The following is a 23,324-nucleotide window of genomic DNA, read 5'->3' on the forward strand; positions in this document are numbered from 1 at the left end:
ATGTCAGACACAACGGCATCGCAAGAAACCACCACCTCCAGTAAGTAAGAGAAACAATGAAATAACCTCATGCATTTAATCCTTATCATTACGTGTCTAGCAGCTTCCCCTCCCCCTTCTTTCACTCTCTCCTTCTCTCCCTCCCCTCACTCTCTCTCTCTCTCTCTCTCTTTCTCAATCTCTGTCTTAGTCTTTATCTGACTGTTTTGTGTCCTTTCCTATTACGGACGTTGATAAAACAATTTTGTATAAGGGGGGAAGTGTTCGTCTTATTATTATTTTCGTTTACTTTACAATAGAAATGAGCTGTCAAAGTTTATATATTTTCCTGGAGCTAAATTGTCCACGTTTGTGCCTTCTAATCCTGTTCAGGTGCCATTCCTAATCACATTGTTTTGTACGTGTTGTTTCATTTGTTATAACACCTAACCATCAAATTTATCATGATCACTTAGCTCAGTTATGTTTGTTATAACGTTTCAGAGTCAACAGAATCATCGACTACGGAATCGACTACCAAGCCTGGGATGGGCCCTACGACTACGATGTCAGACCCAACATCATCGCAAGAAACCTCCACCACCAGTAAGTAAGAAAAACAATGAAATGACGTCATGCCTTCGATCTTTGTTATAATGTGCCACTACCACTCCCCCCTCACCCTCTCTCTCCCTCTCTCTCTTTGTCTCTCCCCCTCTCACACATTTTCCCTGCCGAACCCCCTCCACCCCTCTTTCCCTTTCTTCCTCCCTCTCTCTATTAGTCTCTACCTGACTCTTTTTTCTTTACCCTTTGCTTACAGGGCCATTGATAAAACTTCTTTTTTCGGAGGGGGTGGGGGTATTATATGTCTTTTTTTTTAAGAACGCGAGTTTAAGGACAACAAACACGCCACAGGAACACAGTTAGATACATTATGTGACAAAAAAGTCTCTTGGGCTTTGACAAAACACCACTAAATCTAAAAATATGCGGACACAAATTATACCTTATAAAAGAAATAAACTGTTAAAATTTATGTTTTCATTTTTTATAACCCTGAACCATCAACTATATCATGATCATTTTGATAACTCTGTTATGTTTGTTAAAATCGTTTCAGAGTCAAGTGAATCATTGACTACAGACACGACCACCAAACCCATGACGAGCCCTACGACAACGATGTCAGACACAACGGCATCGCAAGAAACCACCACCTCCAGTAAGTAAAAGTAACAATGAAAAGACATCATGCATTTAATCCTTATCATGTTGTGTCTAGCCACTTCCCCTCCCCCTTCTATCACTTTCTCTTTCTCTCACTCCCCCTCCCCCCCCCTCTCTCTCTCTCTGTCTCTTTCTTTATCTCTGTATTTGTCTTTATCTGACTGTTTTGTGTCCTTTCCTATTAAGGGCGTTGCTAAAACATTTTTTATAAGAGGGGAAGTGCCCATCTTATTCTTTTGTTTTCGACAGCAAATACGCCACAGCAATACAATAAAATAAACTATTTGGCTAGAAAGTTCCTTCGACTTTGACAAAACACACTTAAATCTACAAATTTGCCCGAAGCTTGCCGAGGGCAATAGCTCGATTGTAACCTTCCCGAGAGCGTATAAAAATAACTATGGCTCGAAAATTAAAGCAATCATTATCCTTCCGTTCTGACTATATACGCAGTTCTGACTTTAGATTTATATTTTGCTTCGTTGAGTGTTGCTGGGTTTTGTTTTGATGTCAGATCTTCTACCATGGCGAACTTTTTTCCTTAGAGTCACCAACTGTTCTTTATTATTTCATTTCGTTTTATGTAGGATTTGAACTTTATGCTGACACCAAGATGTAGCCTTGTGTGTCACCTATTAGAATGTGCAAACATATAGCGACAGTACAATAGTGTATTGAAATCACCCGTAGTGATTCATTGAAAGCATATGTGATCGTCTTGTATTACATCGGTTGTATGACAGAATGCTCCTGTGACAGTACTCCGTATTCAATTTCCTACACTAACTAAATCCCAAACTTTAACCCTGGACCAAACACTTAAGCTAACCTTAATCCCAAACCTACACCTAACCTAAAGCCTTTGAAGACATAATGCCCAGTTCGCAGATAAAGGTCACTCGTACAAAATTGTAAATTCACTTAGACTAATACTGTATACATGTTCACGAAAGTTATTTAATATTATATTATACATGCATGTACCTATGATACATTCTATTGAACACAGGTGGAAGTAATCCTTTCAAGAGGGCAAACAAAGAATCACCTCTTAATGACTTTTTAGCTGTGATTATTCCAAAAGCACAAAGTGGGATTTATCTATGTTTAAAAGATGTGTGGATATTGGCGGTCATCTAAACCATGTGCTAACTACGAACTGTTATATTATCGCCGATCAGGCAGCTGCTGGATCATTGTATAATCACTATCAACATCATCATCTTGCATTGTACATGAATGTGTAAATCACATTGGTGTGTACGTATAGGCGGATGTGCGTGTGCTGAAAATCATATGCACATGGGTGTTATTTGTCATCAATATTTTATACAAATGTAAAATACACTATTCGATTTTATCTCCCTATTGTATTTATATTTAAGTTCCATATTATTATCATCAATTTCTGGGGTGTGGCGCCCAGAGGGTAGAAGTCTTAGGTGAATGTCTATAGGGGAGTCATCCTGGGTGTTTGTTCAGCGGTAGTCATCCTGGGTGTTTGTCTAGAGGGAAGTCATCTTAGGTGTTTGTCTAGAGGGTAGTCATCTTTATAGGTGTTTGTCTAGAGGGTAGACATATTGGGTGTTAGTCCAGAGGGTAGTCATCTTTATAGGTGTTTGTCTAGAGGGTAGTCATATTGGATGTTAGTCCAGAGGGTAGTCATCTTTAGGTGTTTGCTAAAGGGTAGTCATCTTAGGTGTTTGCTACAGGGTAGTCACCTTGGCTGTTTGTCTATTAGAGGGTAGTTATATTGAATATTTTTCAAGTGGGCACTGCATGGGCAGTGATCCTGACACGTAAGTATGATGGTGTAATCATGATTATGTTAAATATGGCCTACACTTCAGGCGTCGTCATATTCGCAAATGACTGACACAAGAAATTATAATTTGGTATGTGCATCAATCGTTGCATAACAGTAGATAATTGCTTTTTTTCGAGTGGAAAGATGTAGCAAATTATTAGTCTGAACCAATAGTACTTATAGCAAGCTCTTTTGACATATTACTAGATCCTAGAGGAGTGAATTACAGAGGAAACTTATCTCACACAATCAACGAGGATAATTGTCAGGCGTGGACCTCTCATGGATACTTTATGACTAAATATCCTAACACGGGACTAGATGAAAAGTATTGCAGAAACCCCGATATGGGATTCACTGCTTGGTGTTTCACCACCAATCTTGAGATAAATTGGCAGTATTGTGCTGTAGGTTCCCTTGACCCGAGATGCCAAGGTAGCGTTGTAGTGTTTATAATGTGAGCAAATTGCTGCTCAAAATTAATTAATATCAAGATACATGCATTTATATCACATGATTTTGCATTGACAGGAGAAAAGAAACAAAATGTGCTATGTTGGGATTCTTGGAAAGCAATTGAACCTAAAGATTATAATTTCACTAAAATGTGTGAATCATATTGGAGTTTGCTTAGGCGGATGTGCGTGTTTCAAATCAAATGAATTTTGGTGTTATTGTTCATCAATATTTCATACAATTGTGCAATTTATCTACCCTTATTTATTAATATTTAAGTTCCATATTGTCATCAGCAATTTCTGGGGTGTTGTCCAGAGGGTGGTAGTCTTGGGTGTATGTCTATAGGGGAGTCATCCGGGGTGTTTGTCCAGCGGGTAGTCGTCTTAAGCCCCGTCTTAACTCATAGCCTGCCATGAGGGTGCATGCACGGACCCAGGGGAGGGAGGGGGCACAGGGGGCACATGCCCCCCGGTCAAAAAAAAAAAAAAAAAAAAAAAATAACTGAACGAATTTGCGGCCGGCGCGATTTTCAAATTTTCGGGAGCAAAATTTTTTTTAAAAAAGTGTGCTCTTATCCCGTAAAACACGGGGTGAGCTTTTGCCAGGCTCATGGACACCGTCTTAACCAGCCATCCGCAAAAACCTCACTCGAGTAGGTTACCATAACAACCGCACCTCCCTCATCGCGATCAGCTGGCGCGCGCTGTGTATACATTTTTTAACGGCCCTGACGTCATTCTACCCGGGTAAAGTTCCGCGCGCGTCTTAATAGGCCGTTTATCAGGATGTCACCCGGACAACGTTCGGACGTTACCCCGATTAACGCGTCTTAAAGATGAAGTTGAGTTCTAGTCATGCGATTGCATTGTGAAAGAAACGGTGTGGAACCAACCAGAAAAGGTTGATCATATAGCATATAAGAATTTGTGTGTATTGCAAGGTTCTGGAATCATCAAAATGATAAGAAATTTGGCCAAGTCTTGATAAAGTTACAAACACTGTACACAGAAAGATGTATATAGGACTACACGAACAAGTGGCGTAAAAAGCCGGCCCCCCGATTTTTACGATGTTACATGCACATTTAGAATATGAAGGCATTAGAAGAGCCATGCTTTTCAGGGAACATGTCTAATCTGATGTTCTTCCACACTTGCATAATAAGAATGAGTAATGCTCACAAATTATTTTCACCTCTTTCCAGAACTCAACCTTCTCTTAAACTGGAACGGGGTAGAACGTCATTCGAATACACCGCGACTATGTTTTCCGGTTAAGACGGGGTTTTAGGTGTTTGTCTATTAGGGGGTAGTTATATTGAATGTTTTCCAAGTTGGCACTTCATGGGCAGTGATCTTGACACGTAATCATGATTATGTTAAATATGGCCTACACTTCAGGCGTCGTCATATTTGTAAGTGACTGACACCAAAAATTCTAATTTGGTATGTGCATCAATCGTTGCATAACAGTAGATAATTGCTTTTTTGAGTGGAAAGATGTAGCAAATTATTAGTGTGAACCATGGGCGTCAATCCTTACGAAATACCTATTGTTCAGGGGGGATGAATGAATAGATCATCCCCCCTGAACAATAGGTATCAATTACAGATCTACGCCCATGGTCTGAACCAAAATTACTTTAGCAAGCTCTTTTAAAATGTTACTTTGTGTCTTTTCTCCAGCCACATATACATGCCTGGATGATCCTAGAGGAGTGAACTACAGAGGAAACTTATCTCAGACCATCAACGGTCGTACTTGTAAAGCGTGGACCTCTCAAGATCCCCATAAACACACTATCACTCCAGCTAACTATCCTAACGCGGGACTAGACGGAAACTATTGCAGAAACCCCGATATTGAGTACACTGCTTGGTGTTACACCACCAATCCTGGGATAAGATGGGAGTATTGCGCTGTAGGTTTCTTTGACCCAAGATGCAAAGGTAGAGTAGAAGTGTTTAGAATGTGAGCAAAAGACTGCTCAAAATTAATTGATATAGAGATGTATGCATTCATATCAAATTATTTTACATTGGCAGGAGAAAAGAAACGAAAGATGCTATGTTGGGATTCTTGGAGAGCCATTGAACCTAAAGATTAGAATTTCACTTAAATGTGTGAATCACATTGGTGTGTACGTATAGGCGGGTGTGCGTGTGTCTAATATCAAATGCATATAGGTGTTATTGTTCATCAATATTTCATACAATTGTACAATTTATCTACCCTTATTTATTAATATTTAAGTTCCATAATGTCATCAGCAATTTCTGGGGTGTTGTCCAGAGGGTGGTAGTCTTGGGTGTATGTCTATAGGGGAGTCATCCGGGGTGTTTGTCGGGTAGTCGTCTTAAGCCCCGTCTTAACTCATAGCCTGCCATGAGGGTGCATGCACGGATCCAGGGGAGGGAGGGGGGCACAGGGGGCACGTGCCCCCCGTTAAAAAATAAATAGTCTGCACTACCCCCCCCATACAATTGTACAATTTATCTACCCTTATTTATTAATATTTAAGTTCCATAGTGTCATCAGCAATTTCTGGGGTGTTGTCCAGAGGGTGGTAGTCTTGGGTGTATGTCTTTAGGGGAGTCATCCGGGGTGTTTGTCGGGTAGTCGTCTTAAGCCCCGTCTTAACTCATAGCCTGCCATGAGGGTGCATGCACGGATTCAGGAGAGAGAGGGGGGCACAGGGGGCACGTGCCCCCCGTTAAAAAAAAAATAGTGTGCACTACCCCCCCCCCCCCCCCCCCCCCAACTGAGCGAATTTGCGGCCGGCGCGATTTTCAAATTTTCGGGAGCAAAAAAAAAAATTAAAAAAGTGTGCTCTTATCCCGTAAAACACGGGGTGAGCTTTTGCCAGGCTCATGGACACCGTCTTAACCAGCCATCCGCAAAAACCTCACTCGAGTAGGTTACCATAACAACCGCACCTCCCTCATCGCGATCAGCTGGCGCGCGCTGTGTACATGTATACATTTTTTTAACGGCCCTGACGTCATTCTACCCGGGTAAAGTTCCGCGCGCGTCTTAATAGGCCGTTTATCAGGATGTCATCCGGACAACGTTCGGACGTTACCCCGATTAACGCGTCTTAAAGATGAAGTTGAGTTCTGGTCATGCGATTGCATTGTGAAAGAAACGGTGTGGAACCGACCAGAAAAGGTTGATCATATAGCATATAAGAATTTGTGTGTATTGCAAGGTTCTGGAATCATCAAAATGATAAGAAATTTGGCCAAGTCTTGGTAAAGTTACAAACAATGTACACAGAAAGATGTATATGGGACTACACGAACAAGTGGCGTAAAAAGCCGCCCCCCCGATTTTTACGATGTTACATGCATATTTAGAATATGAAGGCATTAGAAGAGCCATGCTTTTCAGGGAACATGTCTAATCTGATGTTCTTCCACACTTGCATAATAAGAATGAGTAATGCTCACAAATTATTTTCACCTCTTCCCAGAACTCAACCTTCTCTTAAACTGGAACGGGGTAGAACGTCTTTCGGATATGCTAGGAGTCCACTGGGCCGGCGCCAGTTGGTGCCAGTTCGCGCCAAAGATTATGTGATTGGCGCGTAGTGGCTCGCTGTGGCCCCGAATTAATGTCCGCTCGGCATGTATCGCCAAGTTGAATAAACTGGGTGCCATATGGCGTGCGCCAAATGCCACCCGGCTTGCTCCAAAATGTTGCGCCAGTTCGCGCCAGTTCGCGCCATTACACGGCCATTTGATTCCAAAATTCACCCTGTTGGTGCCATTCGCGCCAATAGACGGCTACTTTGCGCCACTTGGTGATTAGTTTGTGCCAAAGGTCGCCAAATTAGTTTGAACTTGCCGCCGTTTGGCGCTACTTGCCGACTAAATAAATACCGGCCATTGGCTACCTGGTTCAGACCCTCCTCAGCTGCTGTATGAACAACATCTCTACTAAATATTTACAATTTTGATATGTCTGAGGCTTTTGATAATGTTGGAGTGATGATGCTGCTCCATCAGAAGATGATGAGAGATGCTGAGGTGGCTACTGCCTAGCAACTTATGCTGACCAATCCTGAAGAAGAAGAGCCTCCTATCAAGAAAAGGAAGCACAACTGGTGGTTTAGACCCATGCTCCACCCACAGTTGAGGGCCGAACGTGGACAATACCACAGTTTGATGGAAGAGCTGAGTGAGAATGACAGGAGGAATTTCAAGAACTACACCAGGGTGTCCCCAGATATATTTGATGACTTGCAGAAGAAGGACACCCACATCAGGAAGGCAATTCCCCTGGTCTCAAGTTGTCCGTCTTCCTGCGCCATCTCGCCACTGGGGCCACCTATGCCGAGCTGTCTTACAACTTCCGAGTGGGCAAGGAAACCATCCAGAAGTTTGTCCCTGATGTAGCCAGAGCGATAGTGGATGAGTATGCTGCAGAAGTCATCTCCCTCCCCACAACCAATGAAGGCTGGGTTGAGGTTGCAGGTGATTTTGAAGCCAGATGGAATCTTCCTCACTGTCTGGGAGCCTATGATGGAAATAACATCCGTCTCCAGTAGCCCAACAAATCAGGCAGCCTTTACTTCAACTACAAGCAGTTCTTCTCGGTTGTCCTGATGGCTCTGGTAGATTCAAAGTACCAGTTCCTGTGGATCGATGTGGGTGGGGTTGGCCATCAGTCTGATGCCCAGATCTACAACAGCAGTGAACTGAAGGAGTGCATTGAAGCTGGCACTTTAGGCATCCCAGATCCAGCTCCTCTTCCCCATGATGATGAAGAGCACCCTATGCCGTACTTCTTCGTGGGAGACGATGCCTTCGCCATGAGGACGTACATGATGAAGCCCTATGGCCGTCGTAACATGGACCAACAGCAGAAGATCTTCAACTACAGGCTGTCCAGTGCAAGGCGTGTGGTTGAAAATGCCTTTGGTATTCTGGCTCTGCGGTTCCAGTGCTTCCTTGGCCAGATGAGAGAGGAACCAGACACAGTCCGCCTGCTTATTGAAGCTGCCGTCATGCTGCACAACCTCATCAGGAAGCGCTATCAGGCACTAGACGTCCGCATGTTGGACCAAGAGGAAGCCCAGCACAACCTCATCCCTGGTGCTTAGAGAACTGCCGCCATCACTGTGAGAAAGTCCTGCGATGCCGCCCTGCTTTTATAGGCGGCAAGTGGCGCCGAATGGCGGGCAATCAGGTGGCATTTGGCGCGAAGTAGTCACCAATCGGGTGCCGTTTGGCTCGCGTAGTGGCGCAAACAAGGTGCCCCTTGGCGCCAAGTGGCGTCATGTGGCGCGAAATCTCATTGGCGCAACTTGGCGCGCGCCATTACATTCCAGTGGATTCCAATAGGCGGATTGTTTGCGCCAAAGGGCGATATGTTCGCGCCATTTGGGGTCACTTGGCGGACACTTGGCGCTGATTGCTCGATGCAAGTGGCGCGACGCTTGCCGCCACATTCAAATTTGGTGCCGTTATGCTAGGAGTCCACTGGGCCGGCGCCAGTTGGCGCCAGTTTGCGCCAATGCAATTTACTGTGGCGCCTAGTGTCGCCAATAAGGTGCCTAGTGGCGTGTAGTGGCTCAAACTGCCTCCCAACTGGCTCGTGGTGGCGCATAACGGCACCAAATTTGAATGTGGCGGCAAGAAAATTTCAAAATGTTTGAAATTTTCGTCGCGCCACTTGCATCGAGCAATCAGCGCCAAGTGTCCGCCAAGTGGCACCAAATGGCGCGAATATATCGCCCTTTGGCGCAAACAATCCGCCTATTGGAATCCACTGGAATGTAATGGCGCGCGCCAAGTTGCGCCAGTGAGATTTCGCGCCACATGGCGCCACTTGGCGCCAAGGGGCACCTTGTTTGCGCCACTACGCGAGCCAAACGGCACCCGATTGGTGACTACTTCGCGCCAAATGCCACCTGATTGCCCGCCATTCAGCGCCACTTGCCGCCTATAACAGCAGGGCGGCATCGCAGGACTTTCTCACAGTGATGGCGGCAGTTCCCCAAGCTCTAGGGATGAGGTTGTGCTGGGCATCCTCCTGGTCCAACATGCGGACGTCCAGTGCCTGATAGTGCTTCCTGATGAGGTTGTGCAGCATGACGGCAGCTCAATGAGTAGGCGGACTGTGTCTGGTTCCTGTTTCATCTGGCCAAGGAAGCACTGGAACCGCAGAGCCGGAATACCAAAGGCATTTTCAACCACACGCCTTGCCCCGGACAGCCTGTAGTTGAAGATCTTCTGCTGTTGGTCCATGTTACGACGGCAATAGGGCTTTATCACGTACGTCCTCATGGCGAAGGCATCGTCTCCCACGAAGACGTACGGCATAGGGTGCTCTTCATCATCATGGGGAAGAGGAGCTGGATCTGGGATGCCTAAAGTGCCAGCTTCAATGCACTCCTTCAGTTCACTGTTGTTGTAGATCTGGGCATCAGACTGATGGCCAACCCCACCCACATCGATCCACAGGAACTGGTACTTTGAATCTACCAGAGCCATCAGGACAACCAAGAAGAACTGCTTGTAGTTGAAGTAAAGGCTGCCTGATTTGTTGGGCTTCTGGAGACGGATGTGCTTTCCTTCATAGGCTCCCAGACAGTGAGGAATATTCCATCTGGCTTCAAAATCACCTGCAACCTCAAGCCAGCCTTCACTGGTTGTGGGGGGGGGGGGGGAGATGACTTCTGCAGCATACTCATCCACTACCGCTCTGGCTACATCAGGGACAAACTTCTGGATGGTTTCCTTGCCCACTCGGAAGTTGTAAGACAGCTCGGCATAGGCCCAGTGGCGAGATGGCGCAGATAGAGGGACAACTTGAGACCAGGGGAATGGCCTTCCTGATGTGGGTGTCCTTCTTCTGCAAGTGGGGTGTTAGCCTGACCAACAGGTCATCAAACATCTCTGGGGACACCCTGGTGTAGTTCTTGAACTTCCTCCTGTCATTCTCACTCAGCTCTTCCATCAAAGTGTGGTACTGTCCATGTTCGGCCCTCAACTGTGGGTGGAGCATGGGTCTAAACCACCAGTTGTGCTTCCTTTTCTTCTTAGGAGGCTCTTCTTCTTCAGGATTGGCCAGCATAAGTTGATAGGCAGTGGCCACCTCAGCATCTCTCATCATCTTCTGATGGAGCAGCATCATCACTCCAACATTACCAAAAGCCTCAGACATATCAAAATTGTAAATATTTAGTAGAGCTGAGGAGGGTCTGAACCAGGTAGCCAATGGCCGGTATTTATTTAGTCGGCAAGTAGCGCCAAGCGGCGGCAAGTTCAAACCAATTTGGCGACCTTTGGCACAAACTAATCACCAAGTGGCGCAAAGTAGCCGTCTATTGGCGCGAATGGCGCCAACAGGGTGAATTTTGGAATCAAATGGCCGTGTAATGGCGCAAACTGGCGCGAACTGGCGCAACATTTTGGAGCAAGCCGGGTGGCATTTGGCGCACGCCATATGGCACCCAGTTTATTCCACTTGGCGACACATGCCGAGTGGACATTAATTCGGCGCCACAGCGAGCCACTACGCGCCAATCACATAATCTTTGGCGCGAACTGGCACCAACTGGCGCCGGCCCAGTGGACTCCTAGCATTACGGGCCACCACGAGCCAGTTGGGAGGCAGTTTGAGCCACTACACGCCACTAGGCACCTTATTGGCGACACTAGGCGCTACAGTAAATTGCATTGGCGCAAACTGGCGCCAACTGGCGCCGGCCAAGTGGACTCCTAGCAATACACCGCGACTATGTTTTCCGGTTAAGACGGGGTTTTAGGTGTTTGTCTATTAGGGTAGTTATATTGAATGTTTTCCAAGTTGGCACTTCATGGGCAGTGATCTTGACACGTAATCATGATTATGTTAAATATGGCCTACACTTCAGGCGTCGTCATATTTGTTAGTGACTGACACCAAAAATTCTAATTTGGTATGTGCATCAATCGTTGCATAACAGTAGATAATTGCTTTTTTGAGTGGAAAGATGTAGCAAATTATTAGTCTGAACCATGGGCGTCAATCCTTACGTAATACCTATTGTTCGGGGGGTTGAATGAATAGATCATCCCCCCTGAACAATAGGTATCAATTACAGATCTACGCCCATGGTCTGAACCAAAATTACTTTAGCAAGCTCTTTTAAAATGTTACTCTGTGTCTTTTCTCCAGCCACATATACATGCCTGGATGATCCTAGAGGAGTGAACTACAGAGGAAACTTATCTCAGACCATCAACGGTCGTACCTGTCAAGCGTGGACCTCTCAAGATCCCCATGAACACACTATTACTCCAGCTAACTATCCTAACGCGGGACTAGACGGAAACTATTGCAGAAACCCCGATATTGAGTACACTGCTTGGTGTTACACCACCAATCCTGGGATAAGATGGGAGTATTGCGCTGTAGTTTCCCTTGACCCCAGATGCCAAGGTAGGGTAGAAGTGTTTAGAATGTGCACAAATGGCTGCGCGAAATTAATCAATATAAAGATCTATGCATTCATATCAGATTACTTTACATTGACAGGAGACAAGAAATGAAAAATTCTATGTTGTGGTTCTTGTAAAGCATTCAAACCTGAAAAGTAAAAATCCCACTGCACTTAAACTGTTTCCTGAAGGGGTTCATGCACCTACTGGTATGTCATTCGCTTTGATCGGATGCTTCTACTCCTTCATTTTTAACCAATAATATTTAGTTCTTTGCTTTGAAAGAATAACCTGTAAGCTCTGGTTACATTGACCGTGCCAGTTTCCTTGTTAGGGTACCGTATCGTATACGTATCATCTAGCTAATTATTTCATTTTATTTTTTCCGTGAGCGGCAATCCTAATGTTTAAAATATGTAACAATTTAGACCATTTTGTTTGTTGACCTTATCCCGCGAATGGGCTTTCGAGAACAATGTTGGGAGCCGATGTTAGGTTTTGCTCCTTCTGTCTATTATAGCTTAGTGGTTGTCCATCATGAGTATTTTATTCAAACTAACATTACACTGTTCAATTTGATATCCCCTTTGTTATTCATATGTGTGTTCCTAGTTATTCATAGTAACTTCTTGTAATCATTGTTTTCAACAGAATGAACCCCGATTCCAACAATTATGAGCCTACCCACAACAGCGATACCTGAACAATCGGAACCAATCACATTTACAAACCACTGCTGGTAAACATTGATTTTGTCTTTGTTGTTGTTGTTGTTGTGGTTGTTGCTGTGTGTTTACTTGCAATTTTGTTTTTTTAGAGTGGGGGCAAATCTCTAAATACGTGTTTAGATGGTTATCATGCTCTCATTTTCACGTTTATACATTTGTCGGTACAACATATTGCCTGCTTAAACTCGAAGATGACATCACGTAAATGGTTTATTAACCTCATAAACTAAATAAATCATAGCACATACGAAAACGTGCTGGCTAATACCAAGGTGAACAGTAGACCTAGAGTTTTTATGCTAATTAGAAAGCATTCGAAGACAAACATTTGTTTACAATTGCCAATTTAACTGCCACCCCTACACATATGATTGAATCAACTACATGACGTTGAATAGATCTGAATAGGACATTTTTCAGATATATAGAAACCATAGGAGCAACTGTTGACACTTTTCGGAAAGAAAAATTTCAATTCAAAGTTTTACCCCGGCTGAGACTTTACTCTACAATTTTACTATGATTCAATTTTTGATCAGAAGACAGGATTGTGGTCATAATTCCGATTTAAGGTGAAGACTGCAAAATCTGCCATTATGGTTTCTACTTGTACGCATTATATGAATGGAGGTTGGGATTTGTTCTCAAAGTACTGAATTCTCATTGACTCTGTGTTATTAGATGATCGCCCGTGAAGTGTAGCAAATCTCCCAATGAGAATATATACTTAGGCGTTGTATGTGATTGTGTATCAAAAGAGCTGGATAAGTAGATTTATACTGATTTACTTTTAGTGTTAATATACATACACCCACAACAAAAAGTGAGTCACCCTTACTCAAATTGATGAGTCACTGGTTTGTCCGTACAGCGAAACACTTGAAGGATCATGTGAGTCACTATGACTCGATACAAATGAGTCTTATTTATCTAAGAGACTCATTTGTATCGAGTCATAGTGACTCACATGATCCTTCAAGTGTTTCGCTGTACGGACAAACCAGTGACTCATCAATTTGAGTAAGGGTGACTCACTTTTTGTTGTGGGTGCATCATGACATAGACCCCCCCTACTCCCTAGGCCTATCACACACATACCATACCATGCCAGAGTCACTGTCTACATTTGCAATGGAAAATATATCCTAAAATATCACATTTTAGCGATGTAATCGGTGGTCCCGCTACCCGAATCTGAAAAATCTACTTTGTACGCACTAAATTAAGCCTTAACTTGAGATTTATTTGTCACCCATACTGTCACGAAACAATCTTGAATTAATTCGTTTTACATCAAATAACAAGGATCTAGGAGTTTCGTTGTATAAAACAATGATGCAAGATCATGCATGTTTTCATTCGACACGGCTTCGTGCGATACAGTAGAATCTATACACTATGAACATGACTGACAATGAGAGCGGACAAAATATACAGTTCCTCAGGTAGAAAAAGGAACATCCCTTCACAGCTATTATGTAAAAAGGTGAATATGCATGTGACACCTGTTCTACACATTTTTACATAATAGCAGTAAGGGATGTTCCTTTGTCTACCTGAGGAACTGTATATTTTGTCCGCTCTCATTGTCAGTCATGTTCATAGTGATAGTTAAGTTACACACAGCCTCATCAACTCGAGTGCGGATATCGTAAAATGAACGCATGCATCATTTGTATAATAATCAGAAGATTCAGCCCACGAATCCAGTCATAAAAATCATCGTTTAAAACCATATGAATAATTATGCGTACCAATTTTTCACTAGCTGCAGTCAAAACTCTTCTGAATCCAAGATATAAGATGGCGACGTCGCGTCGTCGATCGGGAATTCAAATATGGCTCGAGAATGCGCATTTTGGATGACGTCACGAAAGCATGCGCGCGCATGCATACAGCCTCACTTTCAAGTTGACTCACTTTTTTCTTCTAAAATGCTCTTATGTCGATCTTGACTCATTTTTTACGACCATGTGAGTCAGTCGAAGCATTTTGCAAATGCGTCAGCTCATGATTGACACACTGGTGAAATATAAATGAGTCAATAGAGACTCATTGGTTGTTACTAATGAGTCAATTTACACCTGACTCACGAAAATTATGCTTAAATGTGTCAAATGACTCACTTTTTGTTGTGGGTGTACATCACAGTTATATTGTTATTAAACAGTATAATGAATTGATGAGTTTTGCAAGTATGATTTACTTTTAGTGTTAATATACATACATCGCCGTTATATTGTTATTAAACAGTATACTGAATTGATGAGTTTTGCAAGTATGATTTACTTTTAGTGTTAATATACATACATCGCCGTTATATTGCTATTAAACAGTATACTGAATTGATGAGTTTTGCAAGTATGATTTTTTAGTGTTAATATACATATATCGCCGTTATATTGTTATTAAACAGTATAATGAATTGATGAGTTTTGCATGTATGATTTACTTTTAGTTTTAATATACATACATCGCCGTTCTATTGTTATTAAACAGTATACTGAATTGATGAGTTTTGCAAGTATGATTTACTTTTATCGCCGGTATATTGTTATTAAACAGTGTAATGAATTAATGAGTTTTGTAAGTACATAACTGTTTACTATTTTTACTGTTTTACTATTACACTTTAGAAGGTATAGAATCGATAGAAAAATAGGATAATTGTTGATGCTATGAATGAACGCCTCATGAAATAGTAGTGCAAGTGTGTGGATACCCATTTCACAACTAGAATATGAACAAGCCTGTTACCAGTGGCATAGACTTACTGTAACGAAGTGGAAACACGGCACCCAAGTCGTTTATAAATGTGAACAGGACCTTTGTTCTAAGAGAGGGACTGTGTGGCGCCTCTGACTGATAACCTACAAATAAACAGTCTAGTAGTCAAGTAAGTGGTCTCTTTTGGACCCATTGAGATGTACGTACGTAATACTACGTTTTAGAATAGTGCAGTTAGTGAATTCTAATCGGCATAATTAATGATTACGATACACCTTTCATGAGCTTGATTACATTTTATTATATTGTATTTTGTATTCGCGATGCTACACTATAGAGCAACTGGCTTAGTCTAGCTTAGTAATATTAGTTATTTTATAAAGGGACTTGAGTGATTTGATAAGTAAACCAGCCAACCCAGCGGTTTGCGAACCGGTGTGCGTAGTTTCAGCAAGATGCTTTTATTAAAAAAAATTGGTAGAAAGAAGCTCTTTTAATTTTAATTACATTTACATTTAGTAAATCATATTTTTTTTTAGCGGATTTTACTCCAGCTAGGGAGTTTGTTTTAGAGTTTAAAGGGAACATAGAGCAAGGGATTATTGCTTTCACTATATACTTCCTGTCATTACATTGCACAGTTATTTATATTCGCACAATAAATCTAAAAGTCTTTTTTTCAGATGATTCAACCAATCATTACATGTATTTAATTGTCCATGTGGATTGTTGAGAGAACATAAAACCGTTATAGCATGTTGTTTTATCTTGACTTATTATGTTTTGCGGATGCACGAGTAATTTGGAACTGCTTGGTTATTGAACGTAAGGATTATATTCATTGCGGGAAATATTTTTAACTATTAATTGAAAATGTTTTATCAGCAATTAAATTATTTATATTACCTGTGATATACTTAGTTATCATTTGAGTTACGTGTTATTATTGAAGCCAGGAATTAACTAAACATTTATTTCATTGTTTTTATAGACATTTCTTTAAAGCCGTTTAATATAATTGGAAATTAGATTAGGTTTCTTTTTTTTTGGTGAATACCTGGCTCATGCAGATTGATATGAAACAGCTTTACCGTAATATAAAACTAAAGCATTAACATGTGTTCATGATCATTGTTTGTATATTGATAACTTTTGATTATGGTTATTCTAGTAATAAAAGTCATTCTACATTCTGACACCAATTTCACCACAAGGAACTGTTTGTTCTCTTCATTTTATCATTTTAGCTCCCATGTAACCTGATAGGGGCGTTACATTTCCGAAGGCCATGTGTAATAATTAAATTTCAATGACTTTACGGTCAATTGTTTTTGTGTAAGAAGAAGAAAGATACAGAGCGTATAAGAACGTGTCGAGAAGAGATATTGAGAGAAGTTTTAATGAAAGAGATTTATAATTCATTGAGAGATTTCGAAAGGAGGAGATAAAGGGTGTGGAAATGAAAGACGATATTTAATTTAAAGTAATATAAATTTGTCGTGAAAGAAGAATATGATAGAGTCATAGGATTTAAAAAATGGAAGATATATATATATACATGTAGATCGATAGAATGTGAGGATATATAATTGAAATTAAAGAACTTCTTTAACCCAGCAAGATTTTCTACGCTCTGTCAAGAATGATGAAGTTGTCTTACTTTCAATGCTCTTCACATCAGCAACCTTACATTATTTTGTTTGTTCATTTGTTATGATTATCTCCCCATCCCCATTTAATATATCTACTTATATCCAGTAGTCCAGCAAGCATAAATTAGACCACCTGAACTATACGAGGGAAAGGAAGAGGGGGGGGGGGGGGGGGAGAAAGGGAGTACAATATTATGTGTGTGTATAATAAAGTGAGAAATGGATAAAAAGTGACAGAGAGACAGAAAGAGAGAGAGAGAGAAACAAAACAAATGCCGATTTTTGCTTAGGAATATTATAAGAAACATTGTAATGGAGGGAAATGGAAGAATATAAATGTACCTTCCTTCTCAAAGTGAACTTTTTGTATCCTAGTTCTGGCATATTTGTTGTTCTAGCTGCAATTACGCTGGCCGCCATTGTTTTATACCAATTAATCGCCTGGTTGACATCTTAATTCATTTTTTTTTCATTATACAGGTGTTTAGTAACTGCTGCGCAGAAGCAAATGACAATTCCTTTGGTATCAGATCATTTTCCAAGCATGTTTTCTTACACCATCGCTGGCCATATCCATACTACCATTATTTATTTTAACATTATTATTGATTCGGCAAAAACAAAGAAAATCATTGATTACAAAACAAGAGTATATTTGGAAAAGAGTCGCATGGATGACGGAAAAACAAAAAGATTAACTAAATAACTATGACCCGAAGGTCTTCTTTTCTAATCCATTTGACTTAAGAGAAATTGTTACAATAAATGGAGAGGTATGACAATTTATGAAACACTGTGTAATTAACAATAATCATTGACAAGATAAAAAACAATTTTTAAAAAATTGAAAAATTGAAATTAACCCCCCCCCCCCAACAAAAAAGAGGGAAAATGCCGCTTTGTGTACATGTATATAGCGCCAGGAAAAAAAAATTCATACACTCAAATCCGACATTTAACCCGGAGTTAATATGGAATTTATTCCATATGAAACATTATCTCAGTGCATGTTGTTGTACTTCTTTTCAATTTGTGTATATACTTGGTTTAATATAATTGTTTAACAGTAGCAGCTTATGTTACAAAACGAGAAGATTATAGTACATTTTATACTAATATTTATATGAAAGTTGAAAAATTTCGCGAATTCGCTATATTGATTTGATCTCTTCGTTTGTCCACATACAATAACTATAAAAAAAAAAACATGTATAAAACGTTAGGTATAATAAAAATATGCAAACAATAATAACTTCATATCAAAATGTGATTCATATATAACTAACTGTGGAGAAGTACAGGAGACCGCCATCATAAACGACGCTTGATTAGAATAGCGGTCCCAAACAAATTTTGAAGGTGAAATTTAAATGAAAATGTGTTCACATGATCTATGGTAACGCGAATTTCAACTACACATGATCTTTGTGTATGAGTTTGTGAGTGTACTTTGCGTGTCGGTGTGTGTGTATATGTGTGTGTAAGAGAGAGAGAGAGAGAGAGAGAGAGAGAGAGAGGGGGGGAGAAAGAGAGAGATAGGGAAAAAACGATGCCATCCATTATTCTACCAAAGCCAAAGCTTTCAAGCGGGATGCATAATTGTAATTCAATTAGACAAATTTGTAATGCCGGCAATATTCATTAAGATAGTGTGATGAAGATTGATATATTAAATTGTCTGACAATGCATAACGGTCTGTTATGTTTTTCTGGTATCATGCGTCTCAATTTAACCAGCTTGATTCTATGGTAACGCGAATTTCAACTACACAAAAATGGTCGATGCTATAAACATCTATCTCTTAATGCTATCTTAAAATTTCGATCCACTTAACATGTTTATACATTATTCGACCAAAGCGAGAGTATTAAAGGTACTATGTCCCATTTACAGCCAACATCAAATTATGTAGAACTTTGCAGGAATTAAGAATATGTCACATATGTCCTATCTGTGAAATTTCAACGTCAGCAGTGTCCTATCTGTGAAATTTTAACGTTAGCATTGTCCTATTATTCAAATTATGCAAGGAAAACCGCTTACTTTCTAGACTTCACTGTAAATTTAAAGTACATGAGCAGTTGTCTTCATTAATAACCCACTTCTTGTAATGGCCAAAAGTAAACTGATTGAATCTTTACGCAGCACAAAATGTATGACCATTCAGTACAAGGGTCTAACAAATAAAACTATTTCTAATTTAATTGAATATACCTTGAATATACTTTGAAGGCCACACCTCGCCATCGTGGTGATGAAGATCCAGTAGATAGTGTGGTGTGGCAGGGTTAAGGGGGTCCCATGGGACCTATTTAAAAACCAAGGTTGCAATCATTAAAGGTACCATGTCCCATTTGCAGGCCAAAAATATGAAAAAGTTAAATTCCAACTGCATTTGAAAGATAATACTAATTTAGAACTTCCCTAAAAAAGGTGGGGCTTGAAAATGTCTTCAAGTGGGAAAATAATGACTATTAGTTGTCAAATCGACTTTAGGGCTATAGAGCCCAAAAGTAATAGTCTTGACTTTCAGACAATTGTACCGAATGGTCATAAGTTTTATGCTGCGCAAAGATTCAATCAGTTTAATCTTGGCCATCACAAGAAGTGGGTTATTGATGTAGACAACTGCTCATGTACTTTAAATTTACAGTGAAGTCTAGAAAGTAAGCGGTTTTCCTTGCATAATTTGAATAATAGGACAATGCTAATATTTAAATTTCACAGATAGGACATACATGACATATTCATAATTCCTGCAAAGTTCTACAGAATTTGAGGTTGGTTGCAAAAGGGACATAGTACCTTTAATGCTCATTATTTTGCCACTAAAAGACCTTTTCAAGCCCTTTCGTAATGAGGGAAGCACTAATTAAATATTATCTTTCAAATGCCGTTGGAATTTAACCTTTTCATTTTCTTGGCCTGCCAATGGGACATGATACCTTTAAAGTGTGACGCGTTTGATATTGATATGCGTTTAACTAGGGCAGGTAATGTGATGAGGCCCGATATCAAATTGTCTGATTGTGTCAATCATGTATTTTCACAAACAAATTATGTACGTCCCTATCCTCAAATTAATTTTAGCGGCGCTAATGATTTATTGATTGATTGATTTTTATTCGACAAGCTTCCAACATACACCAATATACAATAATAACATATAAAAATATGTCAGCTTGAACAGGATAACCTACGAAAGCTCGAGAGCTTATTTCTAGTGGGGTCACCTACAGACATGTACAAAATTAATAAGTTAAAATAGTAATATTTACAGACTGATAAGAAAATTAAAAATGATTATTTATTAAAGATAATAATAATAACAACAAATAACTGATGATAGAAATTATAATAAGTACAAGAAGAAAAAGAAGAAGGAGAAGAAGAAAAAGAGGAGGAGGAAGAAGAGGAAAATAAAGAAGACTTTGTAGAATTTCTATAACGTACAAAAACATAGTAAATACAAAATGAAAAAGTATGAACCGGCAGAAGAATACAATTTCAATCATATAACATGTCATTCACTTCTTTTCTCTGACTCTCAAGTATTAGGTATTCCTTTAATTTCCTCTTAAAATGAGCATATTATTTTATTTCCTTTATACCATTTGGAAGAGAATTCCAATGTTTTATGGCATTGTAATAAAACGAATTCAAATACTACCTACTCTTTTTGGTAAGTTAAAGTTGAATCGGCTATTTCTTGTATTATACTCATGTAAGTCAGTAACAAGATCGAAGTTGGATCGAATATGATGATTCGACCAAGTATGATATAATTTATGCACGTGGTGTAATACGAGTTGTTTTGATCTTTGGTCGACTTTAAGAAAAAACAGCTTTAGAAAGTTTGCTGTAGCCAACATGATAATACTAATATTGCCAAAATTGACGTTCCAAACCAACCCACAGTACTTCTATTGCCGTTGTTCAGAGTTAAAATAACAATTAGTTTCCACTTTCAATGGTTGGACTTGTATTTCGTCTTATAATCTCAGCACAACTATTGTTATACTGGCTATTTGTCAATGAGTTGGGGCATGGCCTGGGGCACTCGTATTTGAAAAAGTTCGTTTTTATTAAGAAAAATAATAATAATATACCAGTGATTACTCTTAAATCGAAGGAGGTTCATAACTCCGAAAGCTTAGTGATTTGCTCCGACAGGATGGGCGTGGGAAATGATTTACCATTTTAGTTTCGTAATTACTTTTTTTTACGCACGTTAATTTATCTGGCTCTCTTGTAGTTCTGCAAAGGTTCTGAAAAGGACCATGGTTTTTCCTATTTTCCACTTTTTTCATCATATCATTGTCTTTCTCACAAAATGGGAACATGACCGTTTTTGTTCACCTTGGATTCGCCTATGCAGACTATGTAAATGCCTTAACTCACCTAGCCTTTTGACAAGGCCTCGTTGACTCTGGCTTAGCGGCTGAGATGAGTCTAGATACCCGGAGTGAACGCGCGACCGAATGACGAATGTCATGAGGCCTTTTGGAAAGTGGGTTTCACTGCTCCGCATGAATTATTCATAGATACATATTAGCATGCCAATACGTCTACTTTGGATTTATTGACCAATCAGAACGGCGATCTCCCAGTTGGCTTCGTTCGTGATTCGTTCCATGTAGAGGTCAGTGGTCTTAGCACGTACGTATAGTAGGCATGTAGGTCCATGTTCGCACTGCGTAGAGTTTACTGTGTGTGTGTGTGTGTGTGTGTGATGGATACTTTATGCTGACGTCGTGCGAGGATACGTTCGCTGATTGGACACTACGCTTTCTGAAGCGAGTTCCAGTCGGAAACAAGGGTTAACATAAGAAATCCAAACCAGATTGATAAAGGCCACAGGTCTGGACAATTCGCACTGGTGTTCATTCAGGTTTTCGCGATTAGTCTCTTTTTAGTCGCTCGGCGTCTATCAGGCATGTGGCCTTGTTTAAAGGCTATAACTCACCTTTCTTTCTAAATTTGGACGACCTCCGACCACACTAGCACAATATGCCTACCAAAATTTATCTATTATGTCTTTGGATGCCATTCCAAAGAGGTAGAACGAAATTTAAAAATATGCTGGCTATCCATTAGGTTTCAAAGAAACCAATATTATTAGAGCTCTGTCGAAATATTAAAAAAAAAACCATATAACAACAGGATTCCAGCATCTTGACAGGCCTCTTTATTTTTCTTTCTACATCATGCCTATGACACAAAACTCATTTAATGTTTATGCGAATGCAGGCAGGAAAGGGAGGGGAGGGGGTGTAAAGTGTCACTTTCCAATACATGTACGACAAAGCTACTGGTTAAATATGTGTGTTATTTAGTAAACTATAATCATTTTATGATCAAGATGTTGTTTTTTATTATGATGATGATGATGATGATGATGGTGACGATGGTACTCATGACGGTGATTATGATGATGATATAGTGATGATGAAGGTGATGGGGATGACCATAAAGATGATGATGATGATGACGGTGATGAAATATGATGGTGGTGATGGGGAGGAGGGGAGGATGATGATGAGGATAATGATAATGATCATGGCCTCATGTATAGTAGTATCCGAATCTGCAGAAGGCTCATGGCTCTCTAATCGTCTCAAAACTCAGAATTCTCCAATAATTTTTATTTCCATTATATTCTCCATGTGAGCATTAAAATATTTGTTTGTTTACTCTGGAGACAATTTCGGTACGTACAATAAAATGACCAAAATGATGTTAAAAAATACTTATTAATTTGGTTAGGCTAAAAGTAACCTTGTCTGACAATTCACCTACTTCAGCAAGTTTATTTCAGTTTTTTCGAAGGTTAATAATTATGAAGGTTCACAATTTCGAAGATAAGTAATTTCGAAGGTTTTTTTTAATCCGAAGGTTCTTAAACCAGAAAGATTTCTTAATTCCGACAATTCATACTTCCGATAGTTCAATATATAATGATAATTCTGAAGATGAAACAGGGTTCTTACTTCCGAAAAAAAGAGAAAATTTTAATTTTCACAATTGCAAACCTGGTTAAAAGTATAGTGAACCTTATTTCATTCTCATAATTCGAATAAACGAACCTTTGAGAGTACCAACCTTCGGGAGAAAAACGATGCCATGCATTATTCTACCAAAGCGAGGGCATTAAAGTGTGAAGCTGTATTGGTATATGTGTCTAACCAGGGCTGATAATGTGATGAGGCTCGATATTAATTTGTCAGACTGTGCATAACGGTCGGGCTTTTTTTCCTTCGATCATACCTATCAAATTAATCAGCTTGTTTCTATCGTAACGTGCATTTCAAC

At 40.1% G+C, this 23,324-nt stretch overlaps 1 protein-coding gene across 1 annotated transcript in view; it reads left to right on the forward strand.

The window, feature by feature from the left end:
* LOC105437143 (mucin-5AC-like) overlaps window positions 1-23,324 on the forward strand; it is a 59,246-nt gene continuing 35,922 nt past the window's right edge. Inside the window, exons 1-9 of the mRNA XM_030991207.1 lie at window positions 1-44; window positions 484-585; window positions 803-840; window positions 1,103-1,204; window positions 5,161-5,429; window positions 7,609-7,746; window positions 8,421-8,573; window positions 9,431-9,587; window positions 11,642-11,877. Of these exons, the coding sequence (XP_030847067.1) occupies window positions 1-44; window positions 484-585; window positions 803-840; window positions 1,103-1,204; window positions 5,161-5,429; window positions 7,609-7,746; window positions 8,421-8,573; window positions 9,431-9,587; window positions 11,642-11,877 (1,239 nt within the window). The remainder of the gene's footprint in view (window positions 45-483; window positions 586-802; window positions 841-1,102; window positions 1,205-5,160; window positions 5,430-7,608; window positions 7,747-8,420; window positions 8,574-9,430; window positions 9,588-11,641; window positions 11,878-23,324) is intronic.

This window comes from Strongylocentrotus purpuratus, unplaced genomic scaffold (genome assembly GCF_000002235.5).
Source record: "Strongylocentrotus purpuratus isolate Spur 01 unplaced genomic scaffold, Spur_5.0 spur5_scaffold_2, whole genome shotgun sequence".
In the NCBI taxonomy this organism is placed as follows: Eukaryota; Metazoa; Echinodermata; class Echinoidea; order Camarodonta; family Strongylocentrotidae; genus Strongylocentrotus; species Strongylocentrotus purpuratus.